Source organism: Hemiscyllium ocellatum, chromosome 19 (genome assembly GCF_020745735.1).
Source record: "Hemiscyllium ocellatum isolate sHemOce1 chromosome 19, sHemOce1.pat.X.cur, whole genome shotgun sequence".
Taxonomy (NCBI): Eukaryota; Metazoa; Chordata; class Chondrichthyes; order Orectolobiformes; family Hemiscylliidae; genus Hemiscyllium; species Hemiscyllium ocellatum.
Window position 1 is genome coordinate 69,424,833 of NC_083419.1, and position 17,853 is coordinate 69,442,685.

At 44.7% G+C, this 17,853-nt stretch overlaps 1 protein-coding gene across 1 annotated transcript in view; it reads left to right on the plus strand.

Annotated features, from left to right (window-relative positions):
• LOC132825026 (F-actin-monooxygenase MICAL3-like) overlaps positions 1 to 17,853 on the plus strand; it is a 483,930-nt gene that overhangs the window by 192,287 nt on the left and 273,790 nt on the right. The window contains exons 7-10 of the mRNA XM_060840028.1: positions 195 to 350; positions 1,919 to 2,019; positions 11,976 to 12,233; positions 14,716 to 14,831. Of these exons, the coding sequence (XP_060696011.1) occupies positions 195 to 350; positions 1,919 to 2,019; positions 11,976 to 12,233; positions 14,716 to 14,831 (631 nt within the window). The remainder of the gene's footprint in view (positions 1 to 194; positions 351 to 1,918; positions 2,020 to 11,975; positions 12,234 to 14,715; positions 14,832 to 17,853) is intronic.

A 17,853-nucleotide genomic window follows, 5' to 3' on the forward strand; every position in this document is an offset into this window, starting at 1 on the left:
CTGAGCCTGCTCCAACCCTGTAGCTTCCCATTTCTTACTGCAGTCTGTCTGTTCCGATCCTTCATGGACTAGATTCCTGTTTTCAGGTACTGAGAGCTGATGGCCAGCCCCCTGCAGGACACCTCTTGCTGAATAAGGGTCAATTGCAAAAGATCCATCAGCCGCTCAGTAACTCTTTTATTTTCCTGATCAAGGGTTTCGGAGGAAGGAGTTCCGGGGGAAACTGGCGATTGCCATCACTGCCAACTTCATAAACCGGCACACACGGGAGGAGGCCCAGGCCCAGGAGATCAGTGGCGTTGCCTTCATCTTCAACCAGAAGTTTTTTCAGGACCTGCGGGAAGCCACAGGTTCGTGTTGGATTGACTCAAAGCTCCAATTAACACCCGGCACCCACAACCTTGTCGGGGAGAGAGGGGGGGCAGAGCTGCAGCTTTCCAGTTCCCTTCTGACATTACTGCTTCACAGCCCTGGCTGTTATTTTGCCATGGTGTCTACCTAAACTAAATAGTTTCTGTCTACAAACACGTGAGCAATCATTTTCGGAATCTCAATTCCATCACCCCCTAAATCTTCAATGTTGGAGGAACCGCAGCCTGTCTGGGTAAACTGTCTTCATCATTTCATCCTCTAAGTCACAGAGATGTACAGCAGTTCAACTCGTCCATGCCGACCAGATAACCTAAATTAATCTCGTCCCATTTGCCAGCATTTGGCCCATATCCCGCTGAACCCTTCCTTTCCGTGTACTCATTAAGGTGCCTTTTAAATGCTGTAATTGTACCAGCCTCCACCACTTCCTTTACTACCTTCTGTGTGAACAAATTGCCCCTTAGGTCCCTTTTAAATCTTCCTCCTCTCACCCAAACTTATACTCTCTAGTTTTGGGTTTCCCTCCCCTGGGATAAAAGACCTTGGCTATTTACTCTATCCATGCCCCTCATGAATTATGAACCCCTCAGCCTCCAAAGCTCCAGGGAAAGGGAGTTCCAACCTATTCACCCTCTCCCTGTAGCTCAAACTGTCCAACCCTAGTAATATCCTTGTAAATCATTTCTGCACACTTTGAAGTTTCACAACATCTTTCCTATACCGGAGAGACCAGAATTGAATGCAGTATTCCAAAAGTATTCCAATGTCCTATACAGCTGCAATGTAACATCCCAACTACAATATCCACTGCGGTGTCCAAAATGGCAAGCAGACCAAACAACTTTTCACTATCTTGTGCACCTGCAACCCCACTTTCAAGAAACTATGAATCTGCACTCAAGGTCTCTGTTCAGCAACATTCCCCAGGAGAAAGTGAGGACTGCAGATGCTGGAGACCAGAGCTGAAAATGTGTTGCTGGAAAAGCCCTTGAAGAAGGGCTCATGCCCGAAACGTCGATTCTCCTGCTCTTTGGATGCTGCCCGACCTGCTGCGCTTTTCCAGCAACACATTTTCAACATTCCCCAGGACCCTACCATTGAGTTCATAAATCCTGCCCTGATTTGCCTTACCAAAATCCAACACCTCACATTTATCTCAGCCTCAGTGTAATTCTGCTGGATTAACATTGCATTCCCTTCCTGGTCACCAGGACTGTGCTGTGGGTTCTCAATTGTATAATTATACCCTGACTACCATACCATAATACTGCAACTTTCTTCAATAAGCACCAGCATTTCAATTGCCTTTTAAATGGTACTTTGTGTGTGTTCACTCCATATGTTTGTATTTGGAAAACAGGCTATCTGTCTGTTGTTCACAAAGGCTGCTGGTTCCCAAGCAGTCTGTGGGTATTACTGTGTGATACAGGCTATTACTGTGTGATACAGGCTGTGTGACTGAGAACAAGAGATTCTGGCTGAATTTGGACAGTTTGAGTAGTCCTGCTTGTACAATGTTTAACTTGCTCCTGTTACTTTCTCACAGGTGTAGATTTAGAAAATATTGTTTACTACAAGGATGACACGCATTATTTTGTGATGACTGCCAAGAAGCAGAGCCTTTTGGAGAAGGGAGTGATTCTACAGGTCGGTAAGCCCACACAGTCTCTTCATAGATCCTGGGCCAGAGGCCACTGTCTGACCTAGGTTTGACCTTCTGTAGGTCCAGGCCTAGAAAGCATTGAGCATCTGTTTAAAAATATTAAATGTATCCACAGAAAAAACAGAATCATCCAAAGTGTTGCGTGTGATGGAGAATGTTTCAAAAGCAGGAGAAAAATGTAGTAAATCTGGGTGTTTTGTTTTACTTGTAATTGTGACCCAACATCACCATTGTTAAATATTGAAAATGGATAGTAGAAGGAATGGTTGGAAGAATTACCACTGAGGGCATTGTGGAATCTTTTTGGTGTGCACTTGCATATTAATTCAAAAGGTGTATTATGCAGATGGAGGGATGCAGGTTGAAGGAAATGTATTCCTCGTCCTCAACAGAGAAACTTCAGTATAACACATTGACCAACTTTAAAATAGCCTCATGTATGTTTTGTGTAGCCTCTGTAAAGTCCCTGATGACAGCTGCTTCTCGGATATAAAGTGCCACAGCTGACCTGTCAATGTCTATCAAGGGACGTGGGCATTGCTAGCTAGACCAAAATTTATTGCTCATCCTTAGTTGCCCTGGAGCAGGTGGTGGTGAGCTGCCTTCTTGAACCACTGCAATCCTTGCAATGTAGGTTCACTGAGGAACGCTGGAGTCAGGTTGGGTGAGTGGCTTGGAGGGAAGATTTCAGGTGGTGATATTCCCATGTATCTGTTGTCCCTGTTCCTCTGGATGGTCGAGCTCATGGGTTTGGAAGGTGTTATTGGAGGACCCTTGGTGAATTTATACAATGCATCTTGTTGATGGTACACACTGTTGCTACTGAGCATTGGTGGTGAGGGAGTGAATGTTCCTGGATGTAGTGCCAATCAAGTAGGCTGCTTTGTCCTGGATGGTGTCAAGCTTCATGACTGTTCGTGCAACTATCCAGACAAGTGTAGTGAGTGCAATGAGGTCACCTGGCTTGACCTTTGAGAATCTGAGTTCCCTGATAGCAGCTGTTAATCTTGTCCAATCAGGGAGTCCTGGATACCATATGAAAAAAGTGAGAGTCAGAGATACTGACGTCTGATACCTGACTTTGACTGAGGTAGCACTAAAGCCAAAGACTCTTTAAATGTAAATAAAGGGTGACTTAGTGATGGGGTGCCAGTCTCAGTGGAGTGATTTCATTGGTGATGGGAATAAAGCATGATCCTGAGGAAACCCGTTTTCACCAGCCATCTTTGAGTTGACGTAAGATTTTCTGACATTATGCCTTTGTTAGGGAAGCTTAACTCATTCGATCCTGCCGTTGAGGACTTGGCCCAGTATGTAGAAAAAAATGCAATTTTTGTTCCTGGGCAAATGGCATTGCAGCTGATCAAAAGCAATGTGCAATTCTCCTGACAGCCTGTGGAGCTGCAGTGTTTCCTGTTGTTAGGAGCCTTAATTTCCCTGAGGCACCAGCTACTAAACCATTCAAGAATTGATGGACATAGTTAAGGAATATAGATGAAAGTTAAGGCCTGGAGATGCTGGAGATTAGAGTCGCGAGTGTGGTGCTGGAAAAGCACAGATCAGGCAGCATCGGAGCAGCTGGAGAATCGACATTTTGGGCACAAGGATATTTAAGGAATATTACAACCCCAAGTCTCCTCTAATTTTAAGACACTATCACTTTAACCTGGCATTTTGAGAACCGCAGGAACATGTATTGGGTTTTTGACTAGGTTAAGATGACTGACTGAAGCCTGTGACTTTGGCTTATCCCTTAATGAGGTGCTTAGAGACGTCTGGTTTGAGGGATGAATGATGTGATTGTGCAAAAGCACCTTCTAACAGAAGCCCAGCTAAACTTCAAACAGGTGTTCGAGCTGGATCCACGAAAGTTGGTGGAGTTGTTGACAGTGAGGAAGGATGTGGCAGGTTACAGCGGGATATAGATAAGCTGCAGAGCTGGGCAGAAAGGTGGCAAATGGAGTTCAATGTCGCTAAGTGTGAAGTGATTCACTTTGGTAAGAGTAACAAGAAGATGGAGTACTGGGCTAATGGTCGGATACTTGGTAGTGTGGATGAGCAGAGGGATCTTGGTATCCATGTACACAGATCTCTGAAAGTTGCCACCCAGGTAAATAGTGCTGTGAAGAAAGCATATGGCGTACTGGGCTTTATTGGTACAGGAATTGAGTTCCAGAGTCCTGAGGTCATGTTGCAGTTGTATAAGACTCTGATGCGGCCGCATCTGGAGTATTGTGTGCAGTTTTGGTCGCCATACTATAGGAAGGATGTGGAGGCATGGAACGGGTGCAAAGGAGGTTTACCAAGATGTTGCCTGGTATGGTAGGAAGATCGTATGAGGAAAGGCTGAGGCACTTGGGGCTGTTTTTATTGGAGAAAAGAAGGTTTTAGGGGTGACTTGGTAGAGGTGTACAAGATGATTAGGGGTTTAGATAGGGTTGACCATGAGAACCTTTTTCCACGTATGGAGTCAGATATTACGAGGGGGCATAGCTTTAAATTAAGGGGAGGTAGGTATAGGACAGATGTTAGGGGTAGATTCTTTACTCAGCGAGTCGTGAGTTCATGGAATGCCCCGCCAGTAGCAGTGGTGGACTCTCCCTCTTTATGGGCATTTAAACTGGCATTGGATAGACATATGGAGGAAAGTGGGCTCGTGTAGGTTAGGTGGGCTTGGATCAGCGCAACATCGAGGGCCGAAGGGCCTGTACTGCGCTGTATTTTTCTATGTTCTATGTTTATCATTGGAAAATGTGGCAAGTGGAACATATGAGTTGCAAGGCTTTCTGATGGAAGTGGGCACCCTTGCCCGTCAGACTGAGCTTGGGCAACACCATTTGAGTGCAGAAAATTATGTAGCCTCACTATCAGAAGCTATTAGGGACTATCAAAGGAGCCAAGGCCATCTTGCATATTGACCAGGAAGCAGTACCATGATTCTGCAAGGCTTGCCCAGTGCCATTCGCTGTATGAGCAAAAGTAGAGGCAGAAATCAGAAGGCTGGAAAGTGAAGGAATCATTAAACTGTCCAGTTTGCGGAGTGGGCTGTCGTCCGATTTTGCAGCCCGATGGCTGGGTTGACCTCTGTGGGGATTTTAAACAAACGGTAAACCACTTTTTGCACATGGAAAAATACCCAAACCCTCAGATAGAGGCTTCATACACAAAGCTGGCAAAGGGGACTATCCTTCTTCACAAAACTAGACATGAGCCACACCTATTTGTATTTGTGTTTAAACCAGGATTCCCAGAAGGATACTTCAATTAATACCTGTCAGGGCATGTACCAATATACAAGTCTGCTATTTGTAGTATTGGCAGCCTGTTCAATGTTTCAGCAGATGGTAGAGAACCGTTTGCAAGCTCTACCTCATATTGCCATTTGCCGAGATGATGTCCTAATAACAAGGAAAACTGATCGGGAACACTTAGAGAACTTGAATATAGTCCTATGATGTTTTTCCAAGTAGATGTATGCCTAAGAAGGGAAACGTTTGTGTTCCAGCTCTCTTCCACCCCCCACCCCCCTCCCCCAATGCAAGTGACCTACTTGGGCCACAGAGTGACGAGACTGGGTTACACCCGTTGGAATATAAAGTGAGGGCAATCAAAGGTGCTTTGGCATTAATGTCTGTCCAGGTGCTTAGATCATTTATTGGGCTGGTAAGTTATTATGGAAGATAATCTGGCATCTATCCTGACATGTTTGCATCAACTCCTAAAAAAGGGTCAACCTTCGAAAGGGTTACATAGAGAAGCTTTCAATGAAGTAAGGAACCAGCTGTCATCCTCCATGATCCCAGTAAAGCTCTGGTATGCTTCCCTGTATAGCATTGGGGTGGTATTAGCTCATAGACGGCCCAGTCAAGAGAAATGTGCAATAGCTTATACATCCAGGACTTTGGCTCCTGCAGAGTGTAAATATGCCCAGATAGAGAAAGAAAGATTGGTGATCATATTTGGAGCCAGGAAATTCCACCAATACATTTAGGATGAAAATTTGTGATAATTCTGGACCACAAGCCCCTGCTTAGTTTGCTTAAGGAGGAATGGCAATGCCTCCCATAGCTTCGGGCCACATTCAGTGTTGAGCTTTAATACTAAATGCTTCTAACCACAAGTTAGAGCACCATCCAGAAGGCCAAGTAGCAAGTGTGGATGCATTGAGCCACCTTCCATTAGCAGATACACCACCAACGGTACCCCAAATGGAAGAGTTTGTAATGATATTACATTTTCTGGACATGCTCCCAGTAACAGCTGATAATATCGGATTTTGGACACAAGAAGATCCAGCCCTTTCAAAACTGAAACAATTGGTATTAAATGGGGGAACCAAGGAGTCATTACAACCAGAATTTAAACCTTTTTGGACCCAGAGAGACCAGCTGACAGCACCAGATGGCATATTGTTATGTGGAGCAAGAGTGATTGTCCTGAACATAGGTTGTCATCAAATACTGGCTGAACTCCAGCAAGGCCATCCAGGGATTCCCAAATGAAGATGTCAGTGAGAAGATACGTCTGGTGGCCAGGCCTGAACGCAGACATAGCTGCATTAATGGGACAGTGCCAAGACTGTCAATTGGGACAGAAATAACTGCCAGCAGCTTTCCCCCATATCCACAAGAATGGGCAGGTCAACCTCTGACTCCAACACACATCGACCATGCAGGTCCTATCATGGGTTCAATGCTTTTAGCCAATGTGGACATCTTCTTAAAATGGTTCGATCTGCATAAGGTCCATTCTTTAAACATGGGGACAACGAGAGAAAAACTATATGCATGTTTTTCAACACATAGAGTCCTGGACATTTTGGTCACAGGTAAACGGCCAACAGTTACCAGCAGGGAATTTGGTTATTTCTTAAAAATGAGAGGGATTTGAATATAGAGACAGTTCCATACCACCCAGCATCCAATGGCCTGGCAGAAAGAGCAGTCCAAACTTTGAGGTCTGGCTTGAAGAAACAGCCAACAGTCTCCCGGATACCAAGCTGTCACAGTTCTTGTTTAATTCTCGGATCACCCCAATGCAATGACTGGGATAGTATTGGCAGAGTTGTTCATGGGTAGAAAGCTTTCCTCCAGGTTAAATCTGATCTTCTATGACCTGTTGGGGTGGGGGGCGGGGCAGATTTACATCAGGAACACCAATGTGGACAATAGATTCTGCCAAGTAAGAGAGTGAGTTTGATGCAGAGCACAAAGTTTAGTGTAAAAGTCATAGAATGGCCACACATGGGTAAAAGGCACAGTAGCCATGAAGTCAGAACCAGTGATGTGTGAAGTTCAGGTAGATGTGATGTCCTGAACAAGAATGTGGATGTTATGAATGCTGTGAATTTGCAACGTTACAGGAGCAGTTGGAAAAGCTGCAGGAACCCCTCGGTTCACCCTCTCCCTACAATGTTGTTGAGTCCTCAGAATCAAAAATGGGCATGATGGCTGTAGCCACTTTAATGCCTTTGTTGCTGGAAGAAGAGAGTGAAATCTACTGAGACACTCCTGGCACAGAAGGTGAGTTTCTATGCCATGACACATCATCCATTTCGGATGCTGAGTCGGAAGAATCTGATCCAATGGTAAATCATCCCGGGACTCGGCTGGGGGTGAGGCACGGGGTCGGGGGAGGGGGGGGGGGGGTGGTATGTACTGATTGTAACAAAGTAAACCCCATAGTTCCTTCATTGGGGCTGTTAATCTGGTCCAAGCCGGGACCAGACTGACATACACAAAGGGGACTGTTAGAGACACTGACACACTGGTATCTGACTCTGAATGAGGCAGTACTAAAGTCAATGACTGTTCATGTTTAAATAAAGAGTGACTTGGTGACAAGATTAATTGATTTATTGTTGTCACAAGTATTGAAAGACAGTGACAAGTGTTTTGCCTGCTATACAGGCCGATCATATCATACAAAGTACATCAGGATAGCAGTACAAAGTGCAGAATACAGTGCTACTGCTGCAGAGAATGTGCAAAGAGACAGAGATCAGAATTAACATTGGAGAGGTCCGTTCATAAGCCTGATAACAGTGGGGAAGAAGCTGTTCTTGAATCTATTCATTGGCGTATTCAAATTTCTGTATAGTCTGCCCAATGGCAGAGGACGGAAGAACGTATATCAGGGGGTGGGAGAGGTCTTTGTTTATGTTGGTTGCTTTCCTGAGACAATGCAAAGTGCAAATGGAGTCAATGGACGGAAGGCTGGTTTGTGTGAAGGACTGGGCTATGTTCATCAGTCGCTGTCGTTTCTTGTGGTCTTGAGAAGAGCAGTTACCAAACCTCACTGTGATACATCCAGGTAGGATGCTCTCTATGGTACAGTGATCAAAATTGGGAAGAGTCCTGTGGACAGGGCAAATTTCCTTAGCCTTCCGACAAAGTAGATCGCGTCAATGGGGGTGGATCAGGACAGATTATATTGGCCTCTGGGAATTGTTTCAGGGAGTATTCCATCACAGTCCTTAATTCTTCCTTGTTGGTATTGGGGGGGGGTCAGGGGTGAATTATTTGCCACAGTATTCCTAGCCTCTGACCTGCTCCTGTTGCTACTGGGGCTTTATGTGGCTCGTCCAGTTGAGTTTGTAGTCAATGGTAACCCTCAGGATGTTGATAATGAGGGATTCAGTGATGGGAACGCCATTGAGAAAATGCTCAACTCTTGTTGCTGGAAAGCAAATAGTCTTGTCCCTCTACATCAATTTCTAGATGAGTTTCTTGATTCATATATCTCAGGCTGAAAGTTGCTAGGCATAGCTGACTCAGTCATAAGTGAAGAATCATAGTAGCTGTAGCCTAATAAGAGAATTATATACCACTTAGCTCTGACGATAGGGTGTATACAGCATACCATCGTTTTGATCAAGGAAACAGAGAATAGAGTCATAGAGATGTACAGCATGGAAGCAGGCCCTTCGGTCCAACCTCTCCATGCCGATCAGATATCCCAACCCAATCTAGTCCCACCTGCCAGCACCTGGCCCATATCCCTCCAAACCCTTCCTATTCATATACCCATCCAAATACCTCTTAAATGTTGCAATTGTATCAGCCTCCACCACATCTTCTGGCAGCTCGTTCCATACCACCCTCTGCATGAAAAAAGTTGCCCCTCAGGTCTCTTTTATATCTTTCCCCCCTCACCCTAAACCTCTGCCCTCTAGTTCTGGACTCCCCGACCCCAGGGAAAAGCCTTTGCCTATTTATCCTATCCATGCCTCTCATAATTTTGTAAACATCTATAAGGTCACCCCTTAACCTCCGGCGCTCCAGGGAAAACAACCCCCGCCTGTTCAGCCTCTCCGTATAACTCAAATCCTCCAACCCTGGCAACATCCTTGTAAATCTTTTCTGAACCGTTTCAAGTTTCACAACATCTTTCCAATAGGAAGGAGACCAGAATTGCATGCAATATTCCAACAGTGGCCTCCCAACTCCTTTACTCAATACTCTGACCAATAAAGGAAAGCATACCAAATGCCTTCTTCACTATCCTATCTACCTGCGACTCCACTTTCAAGGAGCTATGGACCTGCACTCCAAAATCTCTTTGTGCAGCAATACTCCCTAGGACCTTACCATTAAGTGTATAAGTCCTGCTAAGATTGCTTTCCCAAAATGTAGCACCTTGCATTTATCTGAATTAAACTCCATCTGCCACTTCTCAGCCCATTGGCCCATCTGGTCAAGACCCTGTTGTAATCTGAGGTAACCCTCTTTGCTGTCCACTACACCTCCAAACTTACTAACTGTATCTCTTATGCTCACATCCAAATCATTTATGTAAATGACAAAAAGTAGACGACCCAGCACCGATCCTTGTGGCACTCCACTGCTCACAGGCCTCCAGTCTGAAAAACAACCCTCCAACACCACCCTCTGTCTTCTACCTTTGAGCCAGATCTGTATCCAAATGGCTAGTTCTCCATGTATCCCATGAGATCTAACCTTGCTAACCAGTCTCCCATGGGGAACCTTGTCGAACGCCTTACTGAAGTCCATATAGATCACATCTACGGCTCTGCCGTCAACAATCATCTTTGTTAATTCTTCAAAAAACTGAATCAAGTTTGTGAAGCATGATTTCCCACACACAAAGCCATGTTGACTATCCCTGATCAGTCCTTGCCTTCCTAAATACATGTACATCCTGTCCCTCAGGATTCCCTCCAACAACTTGCCCACCACCGAGGTCAGGCTCACCGGTCTGTAGTTCACTGGCTTGTCCTTACCACCCTTCTTAAACAGTGGCACCACTTTTGCCAACCTCCATTCTTCCAGCACGTCACCTGTGACTATAGATAATACAAATATCTCAGCAAGAGGCCCAGCAATCACTTCTCTAGCTTCCCACAGAGTTCTCGGGTACACCTGATCAGGTCCTGGGGACTTATCCACCTTTACCTGTTTCAATACATCCAGCACTTCCTCCTGTGTAATGTGGTCATTTTGCAAGATATCACCATCTATTTCCCAGCAGTCTGTATCTTCCAGATCCTTTTTCACAGTAAATACTAATGCAAAATATTCATTTAGTATCTCCCCCATTTTCTGTGGCTCCACACAAAGGCTGCTTTGCTGATGTTTGAAGGGCCCTATTCTCTCCCTAGTTACCCTTTTGTCCTTAATATATTTGTAAAAACCCTTTGGATTCTCCTTAATTCTATTTGCCAAAGCTATCTCATGTCCCCTTTTTGCCCTCCTGATTTCCCTCTTAAGTATACTCCTACTTCCTTTATACTCTTCTAAGGATTCCCTCGATCTATCCTGGCTATACCTGAGACATGCTTCCTTCTTTTTCTGAACCAAACCCTCAATTTCTTAGTCAACCAGCATTCCCTATACCTACCAGCCTTCCCTTTCACCCTGACAGGAATATACTTTCTCTGGATTCTTGTTATCTCATTTCTGAAGGTTTCCCATTTTCCAGCTGTCCCTTTACCTGCGAACATCTGCCTCCAATCAGCTTTCGAAAGTTCTTGCCTAATACCGTCAAAATTGGCTTTTCTCCAATTTAAAACTTCAACTTTTAGATCTGGTCTATCCTTCACAGTCTACAGACCCAGAAAATAACACAGTCTTATTCCTCTACAAAATACTGCACCAGGTTAAATTAATAGTTATGGCTTATGTTTTAAGTTTAATCAAGATACTTATCTCCAAAAAAATATAATCAAGAAATAACCCACTGTGCGCATTACTGCAGCCTTACTTTTGGACAGACTGAAAACAACCATTAACTTATCTGGTTCTGTGTTGTGAATTTCACCAAACAGGTTCCTCCAAGATTAGTTGTGAAATTCAGTGTTTGTTAATTTTCCCAGATGAATGTTGGACCTGGTACATCAACTATGCTTCTCTTCACAGATACTGTGTGTTTCCAGCTTTTCCTGTTTTTATTTCAGATTTCTAATATCTGTGGTATTTTGCTGTTTAATTTTTTTGTAGTAGAAATCAGGTATTGCTGGATCTTCCAAAATGTGATAATGCATCGTTTGTGATTGGTCATTTCAGGAACTCACAGCTACATAATAGTTTTGGTATTTGTGTGATTTCTTCACTTTTATAGGAATATTTTTACAAAATGCTCATTTTTAAAAAAATAGAACATTATTTTTTGTTGTCCATTCTAATGGTGTCAATTACAAGTACTTTCAAGAAAGAGTTCAAGGAAATATATTTGAGACTGAGCTGTGATGTGGTGCCCTCAGTGTGGTGGACTAGGATCCACACACAGCACTACCCAAACAAAGTGGCAGGGATAGAACATGAGCATGTTAGAGACTTAAACTGCAGATAAGCCATTCAATTCAATTCCTTGTAACTCACTTCAGACATCGATTTTTTTTTAAAGCACCTCCTTTTGCCCAACCCAAAACCCTTTGTGAGATTCCAATAAGCAACCCTGGCATTGTTTCTGTTTTTTCCAGGATTTCTCTGACACTGAGAAGCTACTTTCCCGGAGTAACATGAATCAAGAAGCACTCCTGAACTATGTGAAGGAGGCGGCCAACTTCTCCACCAATCATCAGTTGCCACGCCTAGACTTTGCCATGAACCATTATGGGCAGCCTGATGTGGCCATGTTTGATTTCACCTGTATGTACGCCTCAGAGAATGCCTCATTGATACGCGAGGAGGGTGGCAAAAGGCTGCTGGTCGCCCTAGTTGGAGACAGCTTGTTAGAGGTAAGTGCCCAAACCAGTCATCAAACACATTGGAAACAGTCTGTGGATCCCGTGTCATGAGTCAGTCACTGGATCCTATGCTGTGAGCCAATAACTCACTGGTTCACAGGCTGAAAGGTCACTGGATACAATTTTTGGTCAGTGGATCCCATGTTGTGCACCATTAGGCTAATGCAATCTCTTTTGTCATTGATCCTCTGCCAAATGAATAGACCTTTAGATCTCCTGCATTGCCAAAAGGTGATTGTATCTGATATTATAGATCATTAGAGCCTGGGTATCATGACGTGTACTAATAAATTCCCAAATACATGTGAATTAGTAGACTGCTGGATCACATAGGTTGAAATGCTAAGTCCCTGGATGTAGTGTTGCGGAATAATAAATTATTATCAGCACTGTCCTTATCAAACACTCCAAGGGCAGCAATGTGCATGATTAGATACAGTCAGTTCTGCTATAATGCGGTAGTTCTATTCTCGTGTACTCCCATGTTATAAGAAAATCACATAATAGCAGCACCATTTAAACGTTGGGACCAGAATCATGTTATAACCAATACATACTTTAACAGTTCATGCTGTAGAAACAGTGTCCCCAATTCGTCGATCATGTTAAAGCGAGTTCACATTAATGAAACGCACATTATAGCAGAACGACCTCTACAGAAAAAGCTCTCTACTCTTATAAGCTGATTCTGAGTCTAAGTCGACTCTATTCCCATCAAAAACTCCCAGGATAGGGACAGTTCATTGGTAGATACAGAGTAAATCTTCCTCTAATCCTCTTAAACGAAAGTAAAGCTTTCTCTGTTGTTTTAAACTGAAAGCAAATTGAAAGTAAACTCATATACTGCTCCCACGAGGAGGTTGAACAGTTCATCAACTTTACTAACACCTTCCATCCCGACCTCAAATTCACCTGGACTGTCTCAGACTCCTCCCTCCCCTTCCTAGACCTTTCCATCTCTATCTCGGGCGACCGACTCAACACAGACATCTACTATAAACCGACTGACTCCCACAGCTACCTGGACTACACCTCCTCCCACCCTGCCCCCTGCAAAAACTCCATCCCATATTCCCAATTCCTTCGTCTCCGCCGCATCTGCTTCCAGGAGGACCAGTTCCAACACCGCACAGCCCAGATGGCCTCCTTCTTCAAGGACCGCAGATTCCCCCCAGACGTGATCGACGATGCCCTCCACCGCATCTCCTCCACTTCCCGCTCCTCCGCCCTTGAGCCCCGCTCCTCCAACCGCCACCAAGACAGAACCCCACTGGTTCTCACCTACCACCCCACCAACCTCCGCATACAGCGTATCATCCGCCGTCATTTCCGCCACCTCCAAACGGACCCCACCACCAAGGATATATTTCCCTCCCCTCCCCTATCAGCGTTCCGCAAGGACCACTCCCTTCGTGACTCCCTCGTCAGATCCACACCCCCCACCAACCCAACCTCCACCCCCGGCACCTTCCCCTGCAACCGCAGGAAGTGTAAAACTTGCGCCCACACCTCCACACTCACTTCCCTCCAAGGCCCCAAGGGATCCTTCCATATCCGCCACGAGTTCACCTGTACCTCCACACACATCATCAATTGCATCCGCTGCACTCGATGTGGCCTCCTCTATATTGGGGAGACAGGCCGCTTACTTGCGGAACGCTTCAGAGAACACCTCTGGGCCGCCCGGACCAACCAACCCAACCACCCCGTGGCTCAACACTTTAACTCTCCCTCCCACTCCACCGAGGACATGCAGGTCCTTGGACTCCTCCACTGGCAGAACATAACAACACGACGGCTGGAGGAGGAGCGCCTCATCTTCCGCCTGGGAACCCTCCAACCACAAGGTATGAATTCAGATTTCTCCAGTTTCCTCATTTCCCCTCCCCCCACCTTGTCTCAGTCGGTTCCCTCAACTCAGCACCGCCCTCCTAACCTGCAATCTTCTTCCTGACCTCTCCGCCCCCACCCCACTCCGGCCTATCACCCTCACCTTGACCTCCTTCCACCTATCCCACCTCCATCGCCCCTCCCCCCTACCTTTTATCTTAGCCTGCCTGGCACACTTTCCTCATTCCTGATGAAGGGCTTATGCTTGAAATGTCGAATTCTCTATTCCTGAGATGCTGCCTAACCTGCTGTGCTTTGACCAGCAACACATTTTCAGCTGTGATCTCCAGCATCTGCAGACCTCATTTTTTACTCTCATATACTGACCCTATTAACCACTCTCAGGCAGGTACAGCATAGGGTTAGGTACAAGGAAAGCTCTCTCTGCTCTTTTAAACAAAAGGTAAAGCTTCCTCAAAGCAAATCAGGGAAGATATTTTAGATGTGGGGGGGAATTGTGCGAGACTAATATGGGTTGTTCCTTAAACTCTAATTCTGTCTTTCAGTCTGTAATTCTCTGCGTATACTTCAGTCCCTGACTTTGTTGATCCTTCTGTCACATTTTGTTGTGATTCTTTTACAGCCCTTTTGGCCAATGGGGACTGGGATAGCACGTGGATTTCTCGCTGCGTTTGATACTGCCTGGATGGTGAGGAATTGGGCACAAGGTGCAGCTCCCCTGAAAGTGCTGGCAGAGAGGTGAGGGTTCCTGCTGGGTTTGGCTATTCCTTCTTGGTCGGCTTCATTCCATTTCTCTCTCTCCATCAATGCCAAATCTGGTTGAGACCATCTCACGTTGCTGTTTACGACCTGTTTGTCCTTCCCTTGACGTTCAGAGGAACAGAAGAGAATATTTGTAAACTATACCTCATTATTGTCCTGAACAAGTGAGCTTAAATTTGTGTATCTGCACATTTTGGATTCTCCTATAACAGGAAATTGTCCTTTCTCATCCATCGGATGAAATATTTGTAACCTGTTAAGCACCTTGATATCTGAGGAATTTAGTTTCAATTAACTACTTTTACAAAAAAAATGTAGTTTCATGTAGGCTCAGTAATAGTGAGGTTGAAAGTGACCAGTTGTTGTAAAAACCCACCTGGTCCTCTAGGGAAGGAAACCTGCTGTTCCAATCTCGTCTGACTCACAGATAACTCCAGATACACAGTAATATGATTTACTATTCTGTCATGGTGTAGTTAATGGAGGAAATGACCTCCTTAAATCATACAAGTCAGGAGAGGCCTTTGGCCTGTTGGGTCTGTACTGCCAAAAATATACTACTACGTACACTACTTTCACTTGGACATGTTAGAGCCATAGCCTTGAATGTTATGACTCCCCAAGTGTTATTCCAAGTACTTTCCCACCTCAACTACTCTCCCAGAACCACAAAAACGGCAGATGCAGGAATCTAAAACAGAAAAGCAGGAGGCTGGAAGAACACAGCAAGGCAGACAGCATCAAGAGGTGGAGAAGTCAACATTTCAGGTATAATACTTCTTCAGGGTTATATCCAAAACATTGCCTTCTCCATCTCCAGATGCTGCCTGGCTTGCTGTGTTCTTCCAGCCTACCTTCCCAGGCAGCGCTCACCACTATCTTCTGGGGGAAAAGGTTTTCCTCAAATCCCCTTTAAACCTCCAGCCTTTCACTTTTTGGTTATGCCCCCTTGTTATTGACTGTTCACCAGAGGGAAGAGCCGCTTTCTATTCACCCTTTTCATTCCTCTCGTAATCTTATACACCTCTATCAAGTCTCCTTCAAACTCTCTGCTCAAAGGAAACAACTATCCAACCTGTCTTCGTAGCTAAACTGTTCCATCCCAGGCAACATCCTGTACACCTGCGTACTGTGGTGACAAGAACTGTTCACAGTACTCCAGCTATGGCCTAACCAAAGTTCTGTATAGCTCCAACATAATCTCATTCTTCTTATAATCTATACAACATGCCAAATGCAAGTGTCCTGTCTGTCGTCTTAACCAGCTGTCAAGCTAACTTTAGGCATCGTGCTGTATACCGCTATGACGCTATCTGTGGACAAGCACTCCAAGGTCCCCACATTCCTCCACGATTCCTTGTGTCTTGCCATTGTGTCACCTCACGTTTATCAGGATTAAGTTCCATCTAAAAACTGAACTGCCTATTTGACCACACCGTCTATATCCTTCTGAAGCCAAAGACCTTCTTCCCCGTTGTTAATCATCTGGCCAATCTTGTGTCATCTACAAACTTCCTTATCGTCCTCCTCATATTCTCACTCATATAATTTACCAATATTGTAAACACAAGCTGTGGGACACCACTGCACACTAGGCTCCATTCACATATAAAGCCTTCTACCACCACCTCTACCTCCTGACACTAAACCAATTTTGGATCCAACTTGCAATGTTACCTTGGATTCCATGAGCTTTATTTCCTTTATCAGGTTCCCATTTGGAATCTTTTCAAAGACATGTGGAAATCCATATAAACTAAATCAACCAAACTAAGCATAGGAGTTGGGACATTATGTTAAAGTTGTACAGGGTGTTGATGAGGACTGTTCTGGAGTAATATGTCCATAACTCTGAAGTAAGGTTGCCCTGTTATAGGGAGGATATTATTTACCAGGCTGTTGCTAGGAATGGAGTGTGGGAGTTAGAGGTCATTCTGCTCTAACGCACATTTCATCAACATGCAAATTGGCTGTAACTTGATTGACAAATAGGGGACGCTGTTTCTAATGCTCAAACTTTTAAAATGTGTGTTTTGACTGTAACACAATAGCATCGCCAACACGTTATTAGTGTTATTTTTATTGTGCAATATTTATATAGCACGTGGTCATACAAGAACACAACCATCACATTAGAGAAGAGCTGCTTGTATCAGGAAAGGCTGGATTTGTTTCACTAGAAAGTTGGAGATTGGGAGTGACCTTATAGAAGTTTATAACATCATGATGTGTATAAATAAGGTGTCTTTTCTCTGAGTGGGGAATTTCAAGACTTGGGGGCATATTTTTAAGGTGAGTGGAGAAAGATTTAAGAAAGACATGAGGAACAGAATTTTACACAGAGAGTGTGGTTCATATGTGGAATGAGCTTCCAGATGAAGTGGTGGATGAATTTAAGTAAGTACATGAAAAGGAGAGGATATGGGCCAAGCAGAGGCAGGTGGGGCTAGTTTAGTTTGGGATTATGTTTGGCATGATCTGTTTCCATGCTGTAAGACTCAAAGACTCTAGAAACTGCCCTACCTTCATCTAAACACTTGGTCACCTCCTTGAAAAAACCCACCAAACTTGTTCAGCATAACATCCATCTGACAAAGCCATGTTCCTAAGGTTCCAGGTGATGCATCTTCCGGTTGGAATAGAGGAACTTCAACAATGTCAGACAGCTAATATTGAAGTGATATACATATACACACACACACACACACTCTCTCTCACACTCTCTCTCTCTCTCTCTCTCTCTCTCTCTCTCTCTCTCTCACACACACACACAGATCCACTCTCTCTCACTCTCACTTGTTGACAGGTTCCCCCTCTGGCCTTTACAAGAAAATGTTGGAGAGATTATTTGGGGAAGGTGGGGTTTAGGGTACACCCCTGTGTAAAACTCCAGGGAAAGCGTGGGGGGAGAGAGATAGGGTGGGAGGTCAGTCATTTGAAGACGGTGCCTGGGCTGCCATCAGTCCAGGACCATTCAGCAAGCCGAGATCACTTTTAA